The sequence below is a fragment of the Onychostoma macrolepis genome, chromosome 19 (assembly GCF_012432095.1).
Source record: "Onychostoma macrolepis isolate SWU-2019 chromosome 19, ASM1243209v1, whole genome shotgun sequence".
Lineage (NCBI taxonomy): Eukaryota > Metazoa > Chordata > Actinopteri > Cypriniformes > Cyprinidae > Onychostoma > Onychostoma macrolepis.
Genome location: NC_081173.1, coordinates 20,130,281 through 20,155,217, shown reverse-complemented (window position 1 = coordinate 20,155,217; position 24,937 = coordinate 20,130,281). Strand labels below are relative to the sequence as shown.

General features: G+C 36.2%; 3 protein-coding genes across 6 annotated transcripts; 1 reads left to right on the top strand and 2 right to left on the bottom strand.

Moving 5' to 3' along the window:
• Positions 1 to 311: 311 nt before the first annotated feature.
• On the top strand, positions 312 to 14,093 carry dync1li1 (dynein, cytoplasmic 1, light intermediate chain 1). Of its 4 annotated transcripts, XR_009267341.1 has the most exons (15): positions 312 to 483; positions 712 to 785; positions 2,267 to 2,383; positions 2,836 to 3,066; positions 3,276 to 3,436; positions 4,457 to 4,550; positions 4,862 to 4,997; positions 5,209 to 5,320; positions 5,414 to 5,473; positions 6,918 to 6,962; positions 7,231 to 7,351; positions 7,951 to 8,082; positions 8,993 to 9,216; positions 9,377 to 9,395; positions 12,602 to 12,740. XR_009267341.1 is itself a non-coding variant. In XM_058754032.1 (14 exons), the coding sequence occupies exons 1-13, from the start codon at positions 380 to 382 to the stop codon at positions 9,382 to 9,384; spliced, it is 1,395 nt and encodes a 464-aa protein (XP_058610015.1). In that variant the 5' UTR covers positions 314 to 379; the 3' UTR covers positions 9,385 to 9,395; positions 12,602 to 12,740. The 4 variants fall into 4 exon arrangements, 3 of the variants coding, with proteins under 3 accessions (XP_058610015.1, XP_058610012.1, XP_058610013.1); XM_058754032.1 differs by lacking the exon at positions 8,993 to 9,216 and having other exon boundaries at positions 314 to 483; XM_058754029.1 differs by lacking the exons at positions 8,993 to 9,216; positions 9,377 to 9,395 and having other exon boundaries at positions 317 to 483; positions 12,602 to 14,093.
• Positions 14,094 to 14,300: 207 nt separating this feature from the next.
• Positions 14,301 to 16,487, bottom strand: LOC131525989 (CKLF-like MARVEL transmembrane domain-containing protein 7). Its single transcript, XM_058754034.1, has 5 exons — positions 16,131 to 16,487; positions 15,837 to 16,010; positions 15,193 to 15,291; positions 14,885 to 14,966; positions 14,301 to 14,751 (listed from the first exon to the last, which is right to left on the bottom strand). The coding sequence occupies exons 1-5, from the start codon at positions 16,194 to 16,196 to the stop codon at positions 14,738 to 14,740; spliced, it is 435 nt and encodes a 144-aa protein (XP_058610017.1). The 5' UTR covers positions 16,197 to 16,487; the 3' UTR covers positions 14,301 to 14,737.
• Positions 16,488 to 16,565: 78 nt separating this feature from the next.
• On the bottom strand, positions 16,566 to 20,001 carry cmtm8a (CKLF-like MARVEL transmembrane domain containing 8a). Its single transcript, XM_058754033.1, has 4 exons — positions 19,720 to 20,001; positions 17,752 to 17,919; positions 17,402 to 17,521; positions 16,566 to 17,158 (listed from the first exon to the last, which is right to left on the bottom strand). The coding sequence occupies exons 1-4, from the start codon at positions 19,861 to 19,863 to the stop codon at positions 17,078 to 17,080; spliced, it is 513 nt and encodes a 170-aa protein (XP_058610016.1). The 5' UTR covers positions 19,864 to 20,001; the 3' UTR covers positions 16,566 to 17,077.
• Between the last annotated feature and the right edge of the window lie 4,936 nt (positions 20,002 to 24,937).

Here is a 24,937-nt window from a genome sequence, read left to right as displayed (position 1 = left end):
ATAATGGGTTCTTGCAGTGATGCCAGAATAATTTTGGGTTCTTCAAATGACTTTTCAATGAAAAAAAGAACCATTTTCCTCAGTGTGAGGAACATTTTAATAATCTAAAGAATCTTTTTCCTCTATAAATACCTTTTGTGCAATATAAAGTTTCTATGGATGTAATAATGGAACCATAGATGCTAATAAACAGCCTTTTCATGATTCTATTCTATTCTATTCTATTCTATTCTATTCTATTCTATTCTATTCTATTCTATTAACCTGAGCTTCGGCAGTGATTGCGGCTCGCAGTGGTCCACGCCCAGCAGAAAAGCAACGCTCGGCTCTGTGCGACACATCCGGGGCTCATTCAGGGGTGTCACTCAAGCCTGCGAAGATGGCGACGACGGGCAGAAATACACTCCTATCGGTTAGCACAAATGTAAATAACAGCACTTCCGAAAGCCAAAACCCTGAGGAGGATGACGGACAGAATTTATGGTAGGCCTAGCCGGTTCTTTTATCCCCCATTCAATCTCGGCTGTATGTGCAGAACGCGGCTTTAAGTGGCTCAGAGCCGCATGTGACAGTTGTTAGCCGCTAACTTGCAAATTGCCCCAGCCGGGCAGGTACACACAGGCCAGTATGAATCAATGATCGCAGTGATGCATACTCTATAAAGCGTTGTGATTTAACAGCTAATGCCACCCTGTGTTCCTCTGCGTTCAGGTCATCGATATTGAGTGAGGTGTCGACGCGCTCCCGATCAAAATTGCCGTCAGGAAAGAATGTGGTGGTTATGGGTGGGTGTTTTTTTCCCCCTCTGTCACACAAAAATTGCTGTTTCATGTCTGCTCTGTTTCATCCTATTGATCTGCATCCGAGTTTTCATTATGAATCAATAACATACAATGCTGACTGAATGCAAGGGTTTGAACGTGCTCTGTATGTGCACTGATGTGATCGTAAGCGTGCTGTTATTGTTACTGGGCGCACGTCATTGTCTCCAGTCGTCGCCGTCAGACACCGCGCGCACAAAACACATTTGTGCCCGTCTCGTGAATTTTACTCAGTATTTTTATTTCGTCATTTATTTCGTCTTAACGATTTGCATATGGTACAGACTGTCGGGTTTGGTGAATAGAGATAATCCGCACTCTCAGACAGGGGCTGTGTCCTAAAATCTACCGTACCGCCTACTTAGACAGCATCATAGGCGTGTTCCGAGGAACAAAATGCTGCATTCGAACTATTTTACGTCCTGAAAAGTCTGTATATGTGCCAGTGATGCCTAGAAAGTGCTGTCTAGCCGTCTATGATGACTAAAAATGCTATCTAGGTAGGCAGCTCACTAGTTTTTGAGACGCAGCCAGTGATTGGCTCATGTTTGCTGGGTGCGCTTTACTCATAGGGCGTCAGACATGATAAATGGCCATGCAAACTCTGTTGAATTAAAGTAATGTTTAAAAAAAAAAAATACTACTTTATTAATATAATTTATTATTATTTTCCCGGCTGTTTTTTAAACTATGTTTTGCCCATGTTGTTTTCCTTACCATATTAAGATTATATTGTAATTTCAGTGTGCAGAAAACTATGCTTTTTATTTTTTCTGTTTTTATTAATATCACACTGTGAATATCACAATATAGAATAACACTGTGTTGTCTTTGGAAAATATATTAATTCACATTAATTCCATAAATTCTCCATTTTAACAGAAGATAAATATATATTAAGGCAGAAATATATCAGACACTACAAAAAAAAAAAACATAGGAAACTATGCGTTTTGAGTTTCAGCTGATTTTTTGGCACAGTTTCTGGTTAATTCCTGACCCTTGTTTTTTTTTATTATTATTATTATTTGTATTTTATTTTTTTCAAAAAATCATTAGAAATAAAGAGATCTATGTTTCTCTTCCAACTTTATATTGCCCAGCAATGCGTCTTTTATACAAAACCTACATTTTTGTAGACCATTTATATTTTTGTAGATTATTTATATGCTTTCACTTATTTATATGCTGTAAAAAACACTGCCACCAATTCTCAATACATGTATAATTTGCATAAAAACAGAGCAGAGAAATGCAGCATGATCATATACAATGTATTTGATTATTTTTATATACAATCATATTCAAACTGATAAAAACTAATTGCATATAATCATAATTAAATATGCATTATATATGTTGTTTTCAGGATCCAAATGCATCTAAGCTCTTGATTTATTTATTTTTTATTATTTGTCGGTGTGTTAATATGACTTGTTTTACAGGTGAGGTGGGGTCTGGTAAGACCACCCTGGTGGCCAAACTACAAGGTGTAGAAGAGTACATGAAGGGCCGAGGTTTAGAGTACCTGTATTTCAATGTTCACGATGATGATATTGATGGTAAATATTAAATTGTTGTCTTGAGTTTGATACTGGCAATATATAAACCAGTGTTAGATGTGTGACCTTAAATGACACTGAATGAGAGCATCTGGTTGTAATCCACTATAATCAATCAATACGTTGAACGGTTTTTAACACTGCAATATTTTAGCAGATTGGTTTTGTCCTTTATTAAAATGGAAAAGTGTAGAATGTAAATAAGAAAAGATGCCATAACTGAGCACTGAGATTATTTATTGTAATTTGCAATTTATTAATTTTAATGTTTTGTTTGTCAATTTGAAGCAAAAACATGGTTACTGTTTTCAAAATATGATTTTTTTGCCAACCAAAGCAGTCAAGCATAATTATCAGTGACGTTTGTTATGCTTAGTATAGAGGCAGCCTAATGACCAACAGTAGGTAATTCAATACAGACATGCTAAATCTAATCAAACTCTTTTTGTCAGATCATGCACGGTGTAATGCATGGGTGCTGGATGGGGACCTTTACCACAAAGGCCTGCAGAAATTTGCCGTATCAACAGAGAACCTGGAGGACTCGCTGGTTCTATTTGTGGTCGATCTGTCCCGGCCCTGGCTGGCCCTCGATTCACTGCAGAAATGGGGCAGCGTTGTGAGGGATTTTGTGGACAAGCTCAGAGTTCCCCCTGAAACCATGAGAGAGCTGGAGCACAGATGTGAGTAGTGTCTTTGTGTGTGTGTGTTTAGATTGTGAGCATGTTCGCATGCTAAGTACCCTGAAGGAATGATCTAGTGTGGTGATGCATTTTGATCTGTGATAGTCCTATATATTGCTGCAGGCTGTGCTGACACTTCTTATACTTGCATGAATGAGTTTGCAGTTAGTGTAGTAAATATATCTGAATGTAACTGTGTTTGTCTGCAGTGGTGAAGCAGTTTCAGGAATACGTGGAACCAGGAAGTGACCTGGAAGCTGTGCCCCAGAGAAGGAATCCTGAGTCCGAGGAAGAGAGCGTCCTCCTGCCGCTGGGAGACAATACACTCACACACAACCTGGGCCTGCCTATAGTGGTGGTCTGCACTAAGGTAGGTACACCTGCTCAAACTTCCTGTGACTTGTATTTAAAAGAGCAGCTACAATGGACCAAGCGTTTACACACTACCATTGAACAGTTTGGGGTCAATAAGATTTTTTAAATGTTTTGAAAGAAGTCATATTATGCTCATGAAGGCTGCATTTATTTGACTAAAAATTACAGTAAAATATTACCTACTGTAATATAGTGAAAACTTATTACAGTTTTAAGTAGTTTTATATTTCGATATACAGTATTTTAAAATGTAATTTATTCCTCTGATGTCAAATCTGATTTTATTTTTTTGTAGCCATTACTCCAGTCTTCAGCGTTATATGATTATTCAGAAGTCATTCTAATATGCTGATTTTCTGCTCAATAATTCTTTTTATTATCAAGGTTATAAACAGTAGCGCTGCTTAACGTATGTGGAAACTAAAATACATTTTTCAGGATTCTTTTGAATAGAAAATTTGAAAAAGCAACATTTATTTGAAATACAGATCTTTATAAATGATAAATTGCATTAAACAATAAATGTTATAAACTTTTTACTGTCATTTCAAATCAATTTAATGCTTGCTGAAAAAAGCATTCATTTTGCAGTGGAAAAAAAATCGTACTGACCTCAACATTTTGAACGGTTCTGCATTTATATTAGCATAACATTTTAAGTCAAACGTTAACATCTGATCATCATCTTTTGTATGTTCACATGCCACAAATTTGACTGGTAAAGTAGAAATGGTGTGGAATTTTATATATATTTTCAATACTTAATCTTTTGTTTTAAATTTCCAGATTTTCAAAGCAGTTTATTTTTAGATTTAAACTAGATTGTTGATGTCATCTCAGACTGTTGGATCCCATTTATTTCAATGAATATGATAAACTTGCCATTCCTGGTCATTGTTTATCAAGTTGGTTATGCTTTTACTTTCACTTAAAGCCCCAAATAGATCAAGTTACAAAGCAAGGATGTAGTAGTATGTTAATGGAGTCTCCCTCTCATAATTCTGTCTCTGTGTAGTGTGATGCGATCAGCACTTTGGAGAAGGAGCACGATTATAAAGATGAGCACTTAGACTTCATCCAGTCTCACATTCGACGCTTCTGCTTGCAGTGTATCCTTATACATCGGCACATCTAAACCAAAGCTGCACATTTTAGTCATCTGGACGCCAGGTTATTTTCATGTTCAGTTTTATCTTTAAATGTCAAGAGTGTAATTTTTTTTCGTGCATCTGAATACAATAACAGAGGCTACATAGGTAGATGTATTGTGTCTTGTTTGCTTAATAGTGGAATGTGGTAACATTATCTGCTGACCTGCCATAATGGCTGCTTTCAAAAAATCGCTGAAGTGAAGAGCTCTCATGTACCTTGCTTAAATGTGACCTCACCTTGTTGTTTTCCTTCACAAGTGACCTTTCAGATGGAGCAGCACTACTTTACACATCCATGAAGGAAAACAAAAATCTAGACTTGTTATATAAATACCTCGTTCACAGGTTATACGGCTTTCCCTTCAACATCCCAGCTCAGGTGGTGGAGAAAGACTCTGTGTTTATGTAAGTGACTCACATAAGGCACTAACACACGAATTACAATCAACGTGAAATGAAAATTGCATATTGTTCGTAGTCTTTGTTATGTGAAATAAATGCGACTTTTATTACAAGCTAATTAAATGCAAATGGGTAATGTAGTAAAATTGGTTTATTACATCAAATGTTTCTTTAAATTGTGCATGTGTTTATATAATCTGTGTTTCATTTTCAGTCCATCAGGATGGGACAATGAAAAAAAGATCGCCATCCTGCATGAAAATTTCCAGACTGTAAAAGCAGAGGACAACTTTGAAGATGTAATAGTGAAACCTCCAATTAGAAAGGTAAGAGTTCACGCTCGATTCGATCTTGGCCGTGCAGTTAGCTGTAGAATCTCTCTAATCTAGAGATTGCTCATTTGTGATATGTCTTTCCAGTTTGTACATGAGAAGGAAGTTCAAGCTGAAGATGACCAAGTATTTCTACTAAAGTTGCAGGTAATTGCATAATATTCTATAACATAATCAACAAAAATTATTATTTCTTGATTTTTCAGCAGCCATTACTCATTATTAGACTTGAGTGTCACATGATCCTTCAAAAATCATTATAATATACTGATTTGGTAAACATTTATTAGCTATTTATTGATTTTTCTCATATAAATATAAAATTGATCATATGCATTGGCTTGGCATAAATGTGCAGTTTTCATTTATTGCGAAGTGCTCTGAAACTGCAAGATTTTAGAATGTGTTACAACCAGTGATGGGAATAACGGCGTTATAATTAAACGGCGTTATTTTTTTCAGTAACGAGTAATCAAACGAATTACTGTTTCCCCTGTTACAAATCCGTTACCGTTACTGACAATAAAATGTGCCGTTACTATATTATATTATTAGAATTTCATTTTTCAGTTCATCTGAATGGATGCGCAGTGTAGCTGTATTTGATGTACCATAAACTCTAGTGTGAAGGCGCACGACTCGCCGTCTCTTTCTCTCACATACACGCACGCAAAGAAAGATACAGAGCAAGAGAGTCTTTCATAACATGCAGAATTGATGCGCTACATGTAAACGATATTCTTTGTTGTATTTTCCTGTCAAAATAACAGAGTTCCTGTGGAATTCTTCAGCTTTTAAGAACTGCCGGGTTCTCATTGGCCGGCGCTCACCTATTATCGTCCCTGTTTTGATTTCAGCAAATCAATTCGAGTGAACACAGACAACGTGATTAATATTCATGAACCCAGCAGCTCATTGATCCATAGGGCGTTTTATATTGATGATCATCATATAATATTAAATTATCATAATATTATATTATAATGCTTGACTGACTGATACTAAGTGTCAGTAGATAAATAGTGTAGATTAATGTAGAATGTTTTATAATAATAATTTATTCTTTTTAGTGTCCATTTCATTAATTTAACATTTAATATTGGGGGAATCCAAAGTTATTTGACATTTGAAATTTTTTTAAAAGTAACGCAATAGTTACTTTCCCTGGTAATTAGTTACTTTTATAATGATGTAACTGTTACTATTTGTGAGAAGTAACTAGTAACTAGAACTATTTACTTTTTTAAAGTAACGTGCCCAACACTGGTTACAGCACCATTGAAATGTGCAGCGCTCATATTTATTTAATAAAATCGTAGCCTTTTGAAGTCTAATAATAACAGGTTGTTTAGTTTTTCCTGCTTTTCTTTTCCCAAATGTAATACCTTTTTAAATTTCGTACACAAATATTTTTAGTCTCAAATGCGATTGGAATGCTCTCGTTGTCAAGCCCTGTATTTGTAAGTCTAGTAACCTGAGTGTTTTTTTTTTTTTTTTTTAATAATCCACAAAACTTGTTTGATAAACAAATCATTGCCAGAATATTAAAGAAATAAACGCTGAATTATTTCTGTTTTTGCCCTGCTCTCAGTCTCTGTTATCTAAACAGCCTCCAGTCACTGCAGGAAGACCAGTGGTGAGTGTTTTACATGCGCTCGATTTACATTTAAGCCCACAGCGTTACTCACTGTTGAATCATGTTTTGGATAAAGACTTTTCCTGCTACAAGACATTTGCATTTACGTGTATTCATTTAACAAACACTTTTACCCAACCCGATTTATTTATTTTATTTTTTAACATTCAGCTTTGGTCTTTTGTTAGTCGTCCTCTCATAATATTTTTTTTTGTTTATTTTATTACATTTTACAATCCTAAAACATTTCTATATGTGTCTGTAACAGGACCCAACAAACAGAGCTCCCACCGGCTCACCAAGGACGACCAACCGTTCAGCGGCGGCTAACGTGGCAAACGTCATGCCCATGCAATCAGGTACCAAGAAGATTGATCCCAACATGAAAGGTGTGTAAGAGTGCGCCATATTTAGGATGCATGCCTCCGATTCCTCTCCATCTTTCTCTGTCTCTTTCCTTCTGCATTCCATCCTGAAGTTTCTACAGCTTTTGGAGTCACACCTTTCTAGTTCTTGGGAATTTATTTCTTCCAGTCTCTGGATCTGGTTTCATGATTTTCACCACCCTGTCATCTTGGGAAGAATGTGACCTTCAACACGAGATGCCATCCTCAAAGCTTGTGTCTAGATTTATGGGTGAAAATCTTGTTTGTTTTGGGCAGCAGTGATCGTGAATACACTTTTAGTGTCTCCAGAGATTGTTTCAGGATGCAGATAAGAAGGACTTTACTCTTTTAGGTTCAAATCATAGGAAAATCTATGCTGCCATGTTTGGAGGGGATTAGGAGAGCTTGTTGGGATTAAAGCTTGTTTCTTTGCTGAACTTCTTTCAGACTTTAATTTCAACTTCCTTTACACATGTTTTTAATTCCATCTTAGGGTTCGGTAGATGTTGCTGTTTTGTAGCAACCTGAATCTAGTTTAGGCTAGTATCTGCTAAATTTTCAGCTTGTATGGTTGTGCTAATTATTGTCATTTCTTGTGGCAGGAGGTCAGACCAGTGAGGGCGTGCTGGCTAACTTCTTCAACAGTCTGTTGACTAAGAAAGCAGGCTCACCCGGACCGGGCGGCCAACCGACAGGAGGAGGGAGCAACACACCAGGAACAGTCCGCAAGTCAGGTGAGGGATCCTCTGTGACAATATCACTGTCATATCATATATCATATCATATCATATGTGTCCACTATCATGGTGAATTTGAAGTGTTTTGACTTGGAGAGCTTGAGTTTTGTATTTCAAAAACTGAAAATTTATATAAACCCTGTTTTACATGGTATGAGGCGGCACATGTTGACTTCTAACAGTACCACCGTGCAGGATTAAACAATTTTGTATTTTCACAACATCATTGACCAATAAGAAGGGATTTACCCTACCGTTTAAAAGTTTGTGTCTGTAAGATTTTTTTTTGAATGTTTTTAAAATAAATTTAAAGAGATAGTTCACCCAAAAATAAATTCTGTCATCAATTATTCACCCTCATGTCATTCGTTCATCTTCGGAACACTATTAAATTAAGAAATGAGAGCTTTCTGACCCTTCATAGACAGCAACGCAACTACCACATTCAAGGCCCAGAAAGGTAGTAAAGACATCATTAAAATAGTCCATGTGACCATCTGTGGTTCAACCTTAATGTTATGAAACTACGAGAATACTTTTTGTGCACAAAAATAACTTTATTCAACAATTTCTTCTCTTCCATGTCAGTATCTTTTGCAATTCACAAGAGTACCACAATGCGTTATAACTTTTTCACCAGTAATTTACTAAAATTTTGAAGAATATAATATATTACATGGAGAAGAAAATGTCACTTTATTTTGTTAATCTTGTTTTTCTCTCACTGGAACTCAGAATATGGTATTTACAGTAATCACCTAATTCAAGAACGCTAACATTGAGCTGAAGCAGTAGCATTCACTGCATTTAACCTTAATGGTGACAAGATCTCAATCTAATCACAACCATGTAAAATGACCTTTACAACTACTGAATCTGATGAAATTCACTTTAATATATTATACAGATTGGACTCTTGCCTGTTTTTGAGGCTCTCCACCATTTTTCAACATCAATTTCATAAAAGCAGTAGACCATGTCAGCATATGAAAACACCCTGTTTCTGTGGGCCTTGGAGTTTTTTTGTTTTTTTTTGGGTCATGGCTTCAAAATTAAAAATACACAGCCCTCAGAAAGAGATGTGTTGGGACAGTACATGATAGAGGCTTGATGTTGCAAATGATGGAGCAGGTCTGTGAGATTATTATCTTCAAAACACTTCAAATCTTGTCTTGTTTATGTTGTACACATGTGAGGTCACTGAAGTTTGTCCCCTATTCTCCCTTTTTGTTTGTTTGTCCTCATTGTCCTCATCACCCTCCATTCCTGCACCTTTATCCTCCCATCCCAGATCTTTGACATCAGCGACGGTAAAATGAATATATTTGATAATCTCCTCTGCATGTGCAGCTAAAAACCCCACTAATCATTCAAGCTGACATGCTGTTCACAGTGCATCAGATTACTGAGTAATAACCCAGTAATCTAACACAAAACCTAACAACAGAGCAAATTATCTTACACAGCCTCCTTAAAAGGATCAAAATTGCCTGCACTTACTCACCCTCATGTTGCTCCAAACCTGTATGACTCACTTTCTTCTGTGGAACACAAAAGAAGATACTTTAGAATGTCTCAAGTTTTTTTTTTTTTTTTTGTCCATATAATGAAGGTCAGAGGGGTTTATTGTTGTTTTGGACCCCATTGACTTTCATTATATGGACAAAAACAGTTGAACACACTTCAAAATATCTTATTTGGGGCCCACAGAAGAAAGTCATACAGGTTTAAAATGACATGAGTAAATGATAACAAAATGTTCATTTTTTTTAATGAACTATCCCTTTAAAAGTTAAAAAGGGTTTGGCAGTAACTACATTTGTTAACATGCCTACTAAGGGTTTCTACAAATTCAACATTCACCTTTACAAGCTCTAAAACTAACAGCAAGTGCAGTGGTTTTATGGCCCACTCTCTTGTGTCCTTTCTATATTATGCTTTTGCATCTTCATTTGTTTTTGAACCCATAATGCAGCTTGATTTTATGGGAGTGTATTAAAGGTAAAGTACCTCATTGGCCACAGTGACCTCTCCCAGTCATCATTTTTGTGCCCTGATTTTCTTACTGTGACCATGTTACCATGTATGAGTGTTTTTTTTTTTTTTCTTCTGTACATTGGTTTGAATGAGTGAGCAACTACATTCGTGTGCACTTTGCTCATCAGTCATGATATTTAACTCCTTTAAACTGTCTTTCATCGTGTGTGTTAGCCAGGGGATGTTGGCCACGCTAAGGTGTGTCCCTCACTTGCATCCTTTTACTTTAACCACTGCTGCATCTTCCTTTTTTATAACTGTTAAAAATGTCTTTTAGCACTTTTACACACCTATGCATGTGTAACTTTGGCCTGTGTTATATGTCACTGTCTTTTTTGTTTTGGGCCCCCATCTTGCTCCTCTGTGATTAACACTGTCTGTCTTGTGCTGAGTTTTAAATTGCACAGTTCAAGGCTGCCTTATAATCATTGCATGAAGCTTCATTACATCCCTAGGGTATCTTAAATTACCTATTTCTAATTTTTACTTTCTAGTTATGTCCAGTCCCCCCCACCCCCCAATTTTTCTGCTATAAATACTACATTCAGTGTGTCTAATTGAAAAGTAAATGACATGCAGTTAAAGTACCATTCAAACGTTTGTGGTCGGTAAGATTTTATTTAATATTTTTTACATTTAAAAAAAAAACTAAAAAAAAGTTTATGCCCACCAAGTCTGCATTTATTTGATCAAAAATATCAAATAATTGTTTTTATTTGTTCCTGTGATGACAGTTGAATTTTCAGCATCAGTCTTTAGTGTCATGTGATTCTTTAGAAATCATGCCGATTTGGTGCTCAAGAAACATTTCTTATTAATATCAATTTTGAAAACACTTGTGCTGCTTGCATTTGTGGAAATGGTGATAAATGGTTTTTAGGATTCTTTCATTTTTCTAAACTTTTGTTGCCGCTTTTGTTCAATTGAATGCATCCTTGGTGAAAAAAATTATAATAATAAACATCTACTGACCCCACACTTTTGAACAGTATTTGCTTAAACATATAATTTTACCCCAGGTGAAGTTTATCTTTAGGTGAGGTCACACTAGGCTTTGTGAATGCGAAATTACTTCTGATCCCACTACACTGCAAAATATGCAGCAAGTCTGTGTTCAGTCTGGGACATTTAGATGTTCTGTTGGTCAAATGTCTTAAGTTGATTGGTTCAGAAGGTTACGAAGACTAGTGTGACTGCACCTCTTCTAAGTTGCACTATGTTGGATCAGGAAACTGCTGGTGAATGCATGAATTGGTAAAAAATATATACCTAGAATGCAATGTAAGTTTCTTTGGATAAAAGTATCTGCCAAATATGTAAACATGGATGACAGTAATTCAATGATGGGTTTGTTTGGTGCCTGCACTATAAAGGCAGAGAATCATGTCAAAACCAAGGTCTTGCAAACGAATTTAAGTTACAATCCACAGTCGCTGCACGGCTAATTGTTAGCACGTATTTAGTGGAATTAAGACATTATAAGCCTTTAAACAGTGATACCATTCCCATCAGATCAAAGCCTTTTGTTTGGCTTAAAGTATAATTTCTGAATGAACATTGTCTTTGCATTGTACCTTTTGAAGCACTAAATACGCAGATGGTCTATTAGTAAAGTTTTTACTGCATGCTTAATGTTACTGTGTTGGCTGGATTTTCCTTTTTTTTTTTTTTTTTAAACAGCTTTCAACCTGAATGCGTGTGTGAGTCTTTGTGAAGGTTCATTGACAGTCTTTCATCTCCATTCATTCCATCACTATGTATTTACTTTTCTCCTTCGAGCTCAAAAATTTCCTATTTCTGATCTTTCTGCTTAACATTGATATAGGCAAAGGCTCTTTCTTACTTGGGCTTCCCACTTGCTCTTGTGCTAATAGTTCACTCACAGACTCACAAACACTGACACGCTAAGGTTTTAAGTGTATTGTCATTCCTTCTCACTTACGTAGGAATATCCTAGGTTTAATACAAGTGAATCTCAAATGACAAAAACAATGTTTACTACCACAAAAATGTATTTAGATTTGTCCCTTCTTTTCTTTAAAAAAAAGCTAAAATCTGGGTTACATTAAGGCACTTGCAGTAGAAGTGAATTTGACCACATAATGTGAACAATATGCATGTTAATATAAAACCATGAACTCTTAAGTCTTACTTACATTTTATGTGTAGTTATATCCAATTTTACAATGCCAACATAACGCACAAAATTTAATCGACTTAGTCCTATTTTCCTCCTTTCACTCATAACCCTGTTTTGTTTTTTTTAAGAAAACAAGGAATGAAATTATTAAAGTCAAAATATTTTTTTTGTGGTAACTTAACATTATGCCACAAATCCTGTCGGTAAAGCATAACTTGTATTGAACCCAAAATATTATTTTAAAGGTTAGGTTAATACTGCTTTCAAATAACGTGATCTGAATTTTGGCCAACGTACTCTCGTACTAATTCAATTTGATCTTATCTTGTTCGTTCTCAGGCTCCAAGTTGGGGTTGACAGATGTCCAGGCTGAGCTGGACCGGATCGCCAACAAATCCGACCTGGACTCCTCAGCCCCTAACGCAACCACTCCCCCTGCTGAAAATGATGAATCCTGAATGAGAGGCAGGGATTATTCACCGGCAAGCTCCTCCCCCTTTACACTGCTCTCTCCGCCCCCGAACCTGCCTCCCTTCTGCCACCTCTCCTCACTTCCTCTCCCTCACTCTTCCTCTTGATCTTGTTCAGAAAGGGGATATATTCCTATTTATTCCTTGTACGGCCAGTGACTTGAAGCTGCATGTCGGGTAAATTGCGATTGCTATGTCTGTCTCCACACACACGCACACATGTACAGCGGACAGATCCGTAAAAAACCGTAGAGACGGGGTTGTGGTACAAATGAAGGACACTAGATCAGCATTGGACACTAAAAGAGAGGAAATGGGGATGTAGGGAGAAGTCCGGATTAGAAAGTGAAAGGGGTTTGTGAACTTATGAACTGTATTTATATGCAAGTTAGATTTTTCCTTGGCTTTCGGTAGTGAATTATCTTATATGAAGGATCCTGTTCGACTAAAGTAAAAGTCACTCGGCTTCTGATAAACAAACGTACATTTTTACTGATCTAAATGTCTTAGCCTCATCTGAACAAAAAATGAAATAAAAATAAAGGGAAGCATCACATTTCAGTCAGAGAGATTCGATCAAACGATTCATCGGATGTGGTCACCTTGTGTTGGTGTTTATCTTTAGCACTCTCAATACCTGGCCTATTCTTAAGTGTATTGATCACAGGACCAGAACAAATATACTGACATGATTTCAATGCTTTGTAATATCCATAACCCCTTTTTTGCTGCTGTTAAACTGTAAACAGTCACCAAGTCAGATTGATGTGATCTGTTGCGTACAATTGAAAGTATCTAAATATTGCACTATTACATAATAGTAGGCAATGACACTGAAAATGATCTCTTACAATGCTGATTGTAGCAGAGTAGTACATTTAACTGGAGAGCGAGAGAGTTTTTAGCTTAGACATGGTTTATGAAGTCGTCTGTGTAACTGCTGATCAAGACTATTGATGGGACTGACAACTATGTCCGGTGTAAAAAAAATTGTTAGTTTGTTTGTTTTCTATGTTCATACGCGCTTGAAAATTGGATGTTTCTGTGTATGTGTGTTCTCATCTTTCAACTACAGCCGGTTATGGCACTGTTTGTTAATGGATGCACTAGAGATCATGCAAACACGATCAGTATTACTGTCTTTTCATTGATGTGTGTGTCTGAGTGTGTGTGCGGGAGTTTGAGCAAAATGAGTAAATTCAGCAGGAGATTTGTCTGTTTAGAGACTTTAGAAATTAGTACCGGGATGGGAAGGGAGGGGGGAGAGGCAGAGGTGGCAGGGCAGGTGAGATCTCAGATCACCCTCACCTGCATGTACAGTCATCAACCGAAAACTTCTTACGAGAGGGAGGGGGAAATAAACATACGCTAATATGGTCCTGTAATTTCACAAGATGTAGTGATGTTTCTCTGGATCAGGTCTGTAATCATTCTATTAAAGTTGTATTTATTGGGAATGGATGCGGTCTCTGCCGTTTTTTTTTTGTGTGGGTGGAGAGCGTTACGACACAGGAAGTCTGTTATCTCAGCAAAAAATGGTCTTTGGAACAGAAGTTCAACATTTTACAAACGGTGTATTTGTTTTTTATTTATCAACATTCATTTTCCATTCATAAAGCATTAGATAAACAAGTTTGGCCACCAAACCAACTAACATTACAAAAGTGCTCAGGAAAATATTTTTAGTAATAATACATCTTGTAAACAAATTATTAACAAAACAATTTTGAGACTATTATAACATTAAATTGAAAATAAAGGCCATTTCTTAAATTGTATGCACCAGTAAATTATTGGCAGGGTATTATAATATTAAATATTATATAATAATTATAGTATTAAAACCATCTGACTGCAATAAGCCATGTGTGCAATAAGTGATATTCTATTCTATGTAAATTTACTAAAACAACCATACCCTTTATCAATTCCCCATCCATGCTCTCCTGTGTTGAGGGCAGTTAGACATTTCAGACGAAGTACTATAAATATCAAGATAGTGTTTTTATATTGGTGGACCTGGAACAGAAATACATCATTTCAGACAATCAGTTCAGGATTCAAATGCACCTGAAAATATTTTGCAGCTATGTTCAGTTTATCTAAATATGTATGAAATGCACACTGAAAACATGCTAATCTCCTAACTTACCCTCAGGTTGTGAGCGGCGAGCGGCAACAAATGAAAGTATCACACTTACAACTGAGAGATATGAGGCCAGAAGACCACACACCTGAAAAACAAACACCAGAAAAGCTTAAAATAATATCAGTGTGTGACTCAATTATAAGCCGCCATGGAAATGAAACGCTGCAAAAATAAGAGCACCACCTCAAAACCAGTCTTTGATATACATTTTAGTTTCATTTTTTTTTTACTGTAATCTTTTTTTACAAGTTTGATCTACGGTAATAAAACTAGGCTAAGCTAATAAACATTTACTGTGATAAAGCCCTTACCGAGGCGGCAACCAGAATGGGGGTGTCATAAGACTTCACAGCAGCTACAATGGATCCAGTGGAGATGAAGATGAATCCCAGTGTATCAAGCACAAACTCCTTAAAGAACAGAAATTCAGAATGTGCATAATCATATACAGTTATACTAACTCATGATTATAATGTGGGTAGCAGTTGATGTGGTAACAAATATGGTAAAGTGACATGTCTGGTTGTTTCCATTTAAATAATTTTAAGCACAACTTTTTGACAATTATCATGTATAATTCTCATACAATGCAATGTTTTAACTGACACTACACAGAATATTTGAAGTTTGCCACACCATACTACCATGGTGTTTACCAATTTACCATTTTTCCTTTATATATGAGCTGAACTAAAACCTTGATTTCCCTGGTTGGAAAATACATCTGCTAACTTTAGTTTTGGACAGACTAGCTGGTCAACTAGCTACCTTGTTCCAAAAACAACTTAACATCTCTGCTTGTTTGTTGGAACGTGTCTAAAAATCACACAATCTGGGTGTGACATATCTAAAGTCCAAGGACGTTATCCGTCAACGACTGATCATTTATTTGTGAGCTTTTGTAAGAATAGTGATCTGAAATGGAGTAGCAATTATTACATGTAACAACACTCACGGCTATCGTCCAGTTCACAAATGATGCCCTTTTCGGAACCCCAAATGCATTCAGGAATAGAAAAACGGCGACGGTGATGGAGTAACCGAGTGTGACCCCTTCGAAGTAACCGTAAGAGTAGACACTGGTGTACCACGTGGAACGAACGCACGCGAACGCTACCAGGAGAATCACCTGCACACACAAACAAACACAATGCTGTTTCCGGGCTAGTATTATAGTAACTGTTATGATTCACAACGACGAATAATAGGATATTGTCATGTGACATAGGTGTAGGTAAGAAATACTTACGAGCTGAGCGACCTTCAGAATTCCTTGTTTTGATAGTAAGTATTCCGGAAATAAAATCCCCATCATCGTTCAGTGGAAGATGTATAAACAATACACTGCAAACGACGCGACGCCACACAAGAAGGCTCAACCAAGCGCGCGCGTCCAGTACGATGTGGCCAGGAAACTGCATCTGACAGGATTTACTGCCGTTGCTCAATTTCACACGATTCACAAGTCATATTGCACCTCAATACATGAGAGCATGAATCACAATTCGTTGGAACACATTATGGCATAATAGATGAATAATTCAGCATGTTTCTCATCACATATTCCCATATTAAGCACATCTTTGATTTTGTGTTGGAGATGGGGTGCATGCACTTTTGTGAACTTCCCCTTTTAGTTTGTATAATTATGCAATTTACCTTCTATATACCGAATGTGAGTTGTTTTATTGTGTGCAACCATAATACGACATTTATAAGAAGTAGGCTACATCAGATCTGCTTTCAAATGACAAAATAATGACAGCTTTAATTTGACACTAGAAATACAAGGCTTTCATAAGTCAGTCAGGTAAATCCAAACATCATGAGGATTTTCAACATAATTTTAGATGATCAAACATGAACCAACATTAAAAGGCACATTCAAAGCACAAGTGAAACATTGTATGTCTATTTATTCACAGACAGTCAATTAACCTTATGATAAAACTCCATTCAGTAAAGCTAAAATAAAGTAAGTTTTGCATGTCCATATAAAATATATCAAAATATATTTTGTGCATTAGACAGATCTGTGTAAAATTGTTGCAAATACAGAGCAAAACGTACATTTCTTTATTTTTAAAATAAAAGACAGTCATCAGTATTAAATATTCTTTCAAGTTTAGTCCATACCTGAACAATAATAGGATGAGTCATATTTTTAACATTCGATTAACTGCAATCCAGCACAATTTATTCATCTCCTCTGTGCCAGGATTTGTAACTGAAGAACGCACTACCTGCGTAACTCAGAGATACTAGGAATGCAAAAAACTAGAAAAGAGAAAAAGAGGCAAGCGTTAAATAAATTTGACAAAATTAAATGAAAAAATAAATAAATAAATAAATAAAGTATTTTACTTGGAAATTAAATTTCACTTTGGAAAATGTAACCACATATTCTGGGCAGGGGAGAGCAATTATAATAATTATCACTTGACCACAAATACATATTCCCCTCAAAGTTATGTTGTTTACAGCCTTGCACACAATTATGTACTTCAAACTGATAATTACCGTCGATGCCGCCCAACAGTTGAAATCATGACGACCTCTGACCCCCTTATTCACCAACGTTGCCTCAACAATAGCAGCTGACGTGTACAGTAAAGCCGCAGTGCAGTTAAAAACGAGAACCTAGGATTTCAGAGACAGAACTACAATTATTTAAGAAAATTAACACAACAATATGTTCCTTAACATTTAGCCACATTGTTTTTGAAAGTCACTAAGGTCATTTGGGTAAGTTTAGACCTGTTTTTCTAAATGAAAATGCAGAACTATTTGTGCATACCGTAATGGCATCCTTTTTCTACCGCTTTGTAGAGACAGAAATCAACTATAGAACTGTACAGAAGTGCACCTACCACTGTAGTCCAGGGAACTTGTCGGATTTGTCCATTGGCCAGTTTGATGAGGAGGAGGAAGAGGGTGAGAAGCCAATAGAAGACAGTTACAAACATCACCCATCCAAATGGGGAAAATCGGAAATATTCTGTGCTTGCAATCAGTGCCCATACCAGCAGGCCCAAAATCTGAAGAATAAAATAATTACTGTTGTTTTCAAATACAAATGTTGGAGGGCAGTGGTTCTCAGTGGTTCTTTTTAACCCCTCACTGTCCACAACTATTTTCGAAGACTCCTTGATTTTTCCAGTCATTTGTGATTTTTTTTTTTTTTTTTGCTCAAAATTTCTACCAAAAAATATTTCAGAAATTGACAACGACAAAATGTATATTCATAATAAAAATGGCAATGGAGCTATAAGATTTTCTCTTTTTGCACTTTTTCAATTATAATTCCAGTATTTTCTAGACGGTAAGAACCCTTTTCCTTGAAGAAAAAAAAAGGTTATTAAAATAAGACATCTCAATGTTTAGTTATTATTGAAAATCTTGGTATTAAGTAGCTTATTTTAATGCTCGTTTTGTCCCCCTGTCCCCTTGTTTGAGAACCACTGTTGCAGGACATTATGATTATTCATTTATTTTACCATCCCTGTCCATATAGAAGTTACTTTTTTTCAGTTTAGTTTTTAAAAATGCAATTCTTATTTATAGCCTATAATATAAAGGACATAAATAGCCTGAACCTTAATGGAAAGTTACTCATTAAAATGCCAATTTGTACTATCTTTCACATTTCTGAAGAATGGTATATTTGAGACATATTTTGATGGGCTGTGGCAAACCTGAATTGAATTTAAACTATAAGAGCAGACTTGTTCAAAACTGGGTTATTGGGTCGTTTGGATTAAACCAGGCATAGTTCTATTACAATCTCACTTCCTCTGCTACTCATTGGCCTTATCTCCCCTGCATTGAAACAGAAAGAGGAACATTCACACCGACCACAATCAGACGCACCAAAAATGAGTTTCACTGCCAGGTTCATAGAATCAACAAAAGAGGGGGAAATCAGTTCTTGCAATCTGAGTTGTAGGTTAGGCTTCTCATTAATGATCTTGTCCACAAACAACATGAACTCTCCATATAAGTTTGTTATGGGGACTTTGCAGCTCACATAATGAGGGCTACGAATTAGGTGTCCATATCTGTAAAAACATAAGATTACAAAGCCTTAATATGCATGCAGTGTAGACTAGGAGCCCTCCAGTCATTACTACTTCCTCCTGAATGCATTGGTAGGTGTTTTTACAGTTGCTACAGGCTACTAGCTGTGTATCTTGCAAAACAGAACATTTGCCTTTTAATGACAAAAGGGAACACCTTAGAAAAATATGCGATAAACTAAAATCAACATGCAACCCATTGTTGACAATTAACCTGATTTGATTTAAAGGTGAATGAATTTACACCGTGCAATTTTCACAATTACAATTTTAAAATGTATTTTAAAACGAACGACATAGAATGGACGTTTTTCTTAAAGGGATAGTTCACCCAAAAATAATGGTGTCCCAGAACTGCTGTTTCCCACATTCTTCAGAATATCTTCCTTTGTGTTCAGCAAAACAAAGACATTCATACAGGTTTGAAACTATTTGAGGGTGAGTAAATGATGAAAGAATTTTCATTTTTGGGTGAACTATCCCTTTAAGTCACTATCTGAGGTAAACAGTGCTGCATAACTTCGTTTTAGAGAGGAGAATAGCCTACATTCGGTTGCCTAGCAACCACGCCGTCCAGCTCACTTAATGGCTCTTAACAAAGCGCTATTCTACTTGTGCAAATTCCAGGGGAAAAAATCAAAAGGAAGGATAAGAGAAAAAACAAACAGTAGAAATGTTTCCCTCACCACTAACAAAAAGCCTATTGGTTTTCTTCCTCAGTTGCCCATTTTAGTTGAATGTAAGTTTTAATAAAGTACTCACCACTTCCACAAAGATGAGGTATTCAGACAGGCTCAGCACGGACTCTTTGTCGTACCACGGGGTTCCTCTGCTTGAATTCCCGCATTCCAGGTAAGGGCTGCTCACGGTGGTTATTACAGCTCTAGAGTTTGGTTTCTCCGCCATAAATGCGCCCCACAATCTTTCTGCTCCACTCCTATTAAGCTATTATTATATTAACCTGTTATTATTTTGTAACTTATTTATTTAACCCCACTAGCAGGTGCAGAGGATGGCAATTCCATACTTTTCGTAAATTCTAGCTCCACTACAAACTATCAAAAAAAAAAAAAGTTTATTTGCATACTGAGGTTGCAGCAGGAAAGACTCCGCCCACACACCACCCCCATCCTCTACCACCTTTACTTCCTCCAGAATACACCTGATCAGGTTAGATGCTGCTGCATTTGCAAAATAACAGTGTTAACATTTTTTATGAAATTATCTATATAAAAAGGAAGAAAAAAAGGGTTGCTGATGGCACTAGAAATAAAATATTTGCAGTGAGTCGTGTTGAATGTATGCCGCACGTGCTAAAGTGTCCAATTATTCATCACTGCAGATGGCGCGCTCTCAGTTTTCCACTAGATGGAGCCACAGTCAAATAAAACCTCTAGAGTCTAGACAGTTTCACTGCAAAATGGAAACAAAATAGAAATGGACACACTCACAAAAATACTTGCTTTTAGACAGCCTAATAATTAATGGTGCCGTTTTTAGAACACGTGTATAAAGGACAATATAAATGTGACATAAAAATATAATATATATACCCTGCTATTCAAAAGTTTGGGATCAGTAGGGTTTCTTTAAGGCAGTGAATTGATCAAAAGTGACAGTAAAGACAATTAAAAGAGTTTTATTTCAAATAAATACTGTTCTTTTGAACTTTCTTTTTATTAAAGAATTCTGAAAACTGTATTATGGCTTCCACAAAAATATTAAGCAGTATAGTTGTTTTTAACATTTATCAAAATAAGAACTGTTTTCTGAGCAGCATATTCAGTATAAATAATCAGTATATTAGAATGATTTCTGAAGGATCACGCGACACTGGAGACTACAGTAATGCTGCTGAACATTCAGCCTTGCCATCACAGGAATAAGCAACATTTTTAAATATATTTAATATAAAACAGTTACTTTTCACAGTATGTTTTTACTGTATTTTGATCAAGTAAATGCAGACTTAGTGAGCATAGGAGACTTCTTAAAAATAAATAAATAGTATTGAGTCCAAACTTTTAAACGGTAGTGAATGTACTATAGCAGACAGTAATAATAATAATAATATACTATTTAGCTTTGATGTTTTTGATGAAATTACAATAGTAATAATAATAATAATGTTTAGTGCTTGGCCCGAATGTGTTTCTAAACAATGAGATAAAAAATGCAAATAGCAAAAATTAGATCAGTTTGTGTTGTTTGGATTATAAACTCCCGCTTCTGCACAGTTAATAAACAAACACTGTTCTATCTACTATCTTAAAAGCTCCATTTAAACACTATATTCTCTGTGCATGTGTGCAGTTTTAATGATTGACATAATTTATAGAAAAAAATTCTTCTCTACTGTCACATATAAATGATTAATCCATTAATGTTGAGATTCATAACCCATATTATTCTGACACACATTCATTACTCAGTCAAATACTCTGTGCATGTGACATTTGTTGTATCAAATTTAATATTCCTCTTTGCGCTCTCTTCGCTGCCTTGAAGGCAGATTAATGAGAAGAAGTCTAATTGGCTGAAATTGGATTGATAAGTGGCTGCTGCAAATTTGCATAGAGAAAGTTATGAATTTTAATCTGTTTTTTTCCCCCTTTAAGTGGATATGTGAGATGGAGCTGCTGCTGAATGCTCACTTAATAGAAAAAGAAAAAAAAATTGTCAGATAGGCCCCAGAAAGGGAATGAAACAGAGGAAAGAGCCGACGAATGTTTTGAAGCCATCCTTCTGGTTTGGAGGCGTCAGTAACAAAACTTTCACAGATGAAATCAATTTATATAAAGCGAGTGGGAACATTGGAAGACATTAGCAAGGACAGCATTGATATTTTTTCACTCCAAAGGGCATGAAGAGCTCTATATACGTCTAGAAAACACCAAAGGATGAGTTTGAACAACAAAACCTCATGTGCCGTGTGCAGTATGTCTGTGTTTGTGTGAGGTTACCCACATAAAACAGAGTCATGTCCTTACAGGCCCCTCTCCCACCTGTGCTGAGACAACAAAGAAAAAAGGATTTAAAGGAAAAAAGATTTAGTGTCTTTGAGTGGATCTGAGAGTATGAAAATTAGTCTTTCTCCGAGATATAAAATACAGAAAAAGAATCCAAGGCAGAAACATGTCTAAACACACTGTATGTGTCCAAACACATCGCACAGAAGGGCCTTAATAAAAGAACAAATACGTCAGAACGCATTCAAAGCTGAAGAGAGAATGAAAGCCGGTCTGATTGTTGTTGTATTACTCATTATTACATTAAGGTCATACTCTGACTAAATAATGAATCCTTAATAAAATGATTCAGATCTAGAACAAATATGGCACAACATCTTCTTCCTGCCTTGAAATGCAAGAAACATTTTTTCTGGTCCCAAAGTAAGAGGATTTTATTAATTGGAAATTGATGGAAAAATATAATTAGTGGAAAATGAAATAGTAAAGACGTTTGTTTTGATTAAACACATATAAATATAAAGTCAGCTAAAGGGTAAATTGGGTAAAAGGCCCCAAGGCCACAAATATAATATAATCCCCATCTGCAGTTACTTCTGATATAATAACATTCAACTATTTAATCAACATATGTCAAGCTTCAGTGGATTTATTAGCTTCAAACTCAAAACATTTTAATCTAAGAGTAAAGTCAAAGAAGCATAAGTATGTATTAAAGATGGACATGTCTTTAGCAGACGAGACAAAGAACAAGGAAGAAAAAAGTGACAGTTCTCTTCTGCTGATAAATGAGCGGTGGGTGATTGTTTTACAAATAACTGAAATATATATTCATACTACTGCACCAAAACTCCATTTCATTAATCCTTGGAAAAAATATTTGATAACACAATTCATATGCAAATAGGTTTAATCCATATTTAATCGGAGTAGTTGGTGTGGGAATTGTGTGTTTTGGATGAATGTGTGACTGGGGTTGCTCTTCATCACTCAAATCACTGTCATTCCTGTTCAGCATTGACTTTGACAAATTCAGAGGAGAAGGACGACGCAGACACTTACACAAACTCCTGCACATACAAAATCATTTTATTCTTATATAATGCCGTCTTTTATGAAGAGTAGGATGTAACTGGAGGTTTGATGCAACTGGATTCATGGTAAAATGGGTGAGAGAAAACCTCATGATAAAATCTTTTAGCAAAGCTGCCAATGTATACAACAATTACACTTTATTAAGCTATAAAGGCAAAATAACACAGTTGCCGTAATGGCTAATACTCATGCTTCAATACATTGAACCATGGTGCTCACGTGGGAAACGCAGGTTCAAGTCAGGCCTGTAATGCCCCAATCCCATCTCTCTTTCCTTAATAATTTCATGTCTGTCTCTGTCCAAGTGCTAAATCACCCCCTGAAATAAGGTTTATATAATACGTAATCCATAATGGATGTATTAACAGTACCCTAAAAGTATTTACATAATTCATAATTATTTAATTAATAATTCATACATTATTTAGATGCAACTTATGGTGTAAAAAAAAATAAAAATAAAATAACAAGTACATAAATAATTAAATAATTAAATAACCAACCCGCTGGATTACTTAAATAATGAAGATTTTATAATGTTTAATCCATAATGGATGTACTGTCGCAAAAAAAGTATTTCGTCATTTGTAAAAATATATGAATAATTCATACTTGATTGAAATGTGATTTTAAAAGAAACAAACTCCCAGTCACTGATACTCAGAGACACATATCCACAAACTGTCCTGTCTTTTTAAAAAATCTTTCTGTAGTGTGTGTGTGTGTGTGTGTGTGTGTGTGCGTTTTATGGCCTCTAGAAGTCAACGACATTGAGTCCAGTGGCAAACTTTATTACCACTGTCTAGTGTGTGGGAGAGAGAGAGATTAGAGTCTCTTGGGGGGAACCAGAGATCCCAGCGGCCCTCATTATCCGCCTATTTGGTGTCACTTGTGGTCAAGCATAAATATGTATTGAAAGATCAATGTTTGTGAGTGTGTGGGTGCGGGTGTGTGTTTGCTCAGTCCCAACATCACTGCTGGGCCTTTATGCTCATTGAGACACAGGCCAGACTCTGTTTACTTCAAAAAGACCCTTGTTCACAGCCAAGAATTATGTCCATTAGTGTCATATTCATTTACAAAAACCCATTACAGTCTAAACACTCTCTTAGGCCACAAACAACAAGAGCCACAGACCCATTCTACAAATTGCGTTATTCCTTTATGATGAACATGACTTTGACTTGCTTAGTGCACAAATCGTATTAAGGTGCATATGTTTTCACTCAGGATCAAAAACATTTCTTTCATATGGATGCACGCTTTCAAAAATCACACATTTATTAAACCCCTCAGTTCATTTCACCGTTAGTTGCATCTCTTTCAGTCTGTAAATGGCTGCGTCTCGGCTTTTTGCTTAAAATAACTTGCTCAATTGAGAGCCTAACCAACCATATTTCCCTTGGGAGAGATGGAGAAGGCAGAAAGAAAGAAAAGGAGGAGAAAATGGAGAGGAGGCAGTGGACTGTGTCTTTCTTGGGCCCCCTACAAAGTCTTCTGGGAGCTGGAGGGAGTGTCTGGTCATCAAAAAGGGGCGTGGTTGCATCCAACCATCAAAAAGGTCTCCAATCCCCTGGGCCGAGGCCTCCTGTGCAACTCATTCGGAGGAGCTGTCAGTCAAATGAATCGCTTCACTTTCAGACGCTGTTCTGTTCCCAATTAAATGATGGACTCTCTCCTCAAGTACAATATATACATAAAGGCAGCTGGTCCACAAAAGGGTCATTCATTAGTCTACTCTTCCCGTCCTGTGGGATTTTAGATTTGTCGAACTTCATAGCCCTGGGCCGTATTCGACGAGGTGATCGAATTTGAGGTTTTTACTTTTTTTCTTTTTGTTTATACACTGGTGGTGCAATACATCTGGAGAGAAAAACAGAAGGAACCTACAGAAGAATAAAATCTGTCTATCAAGA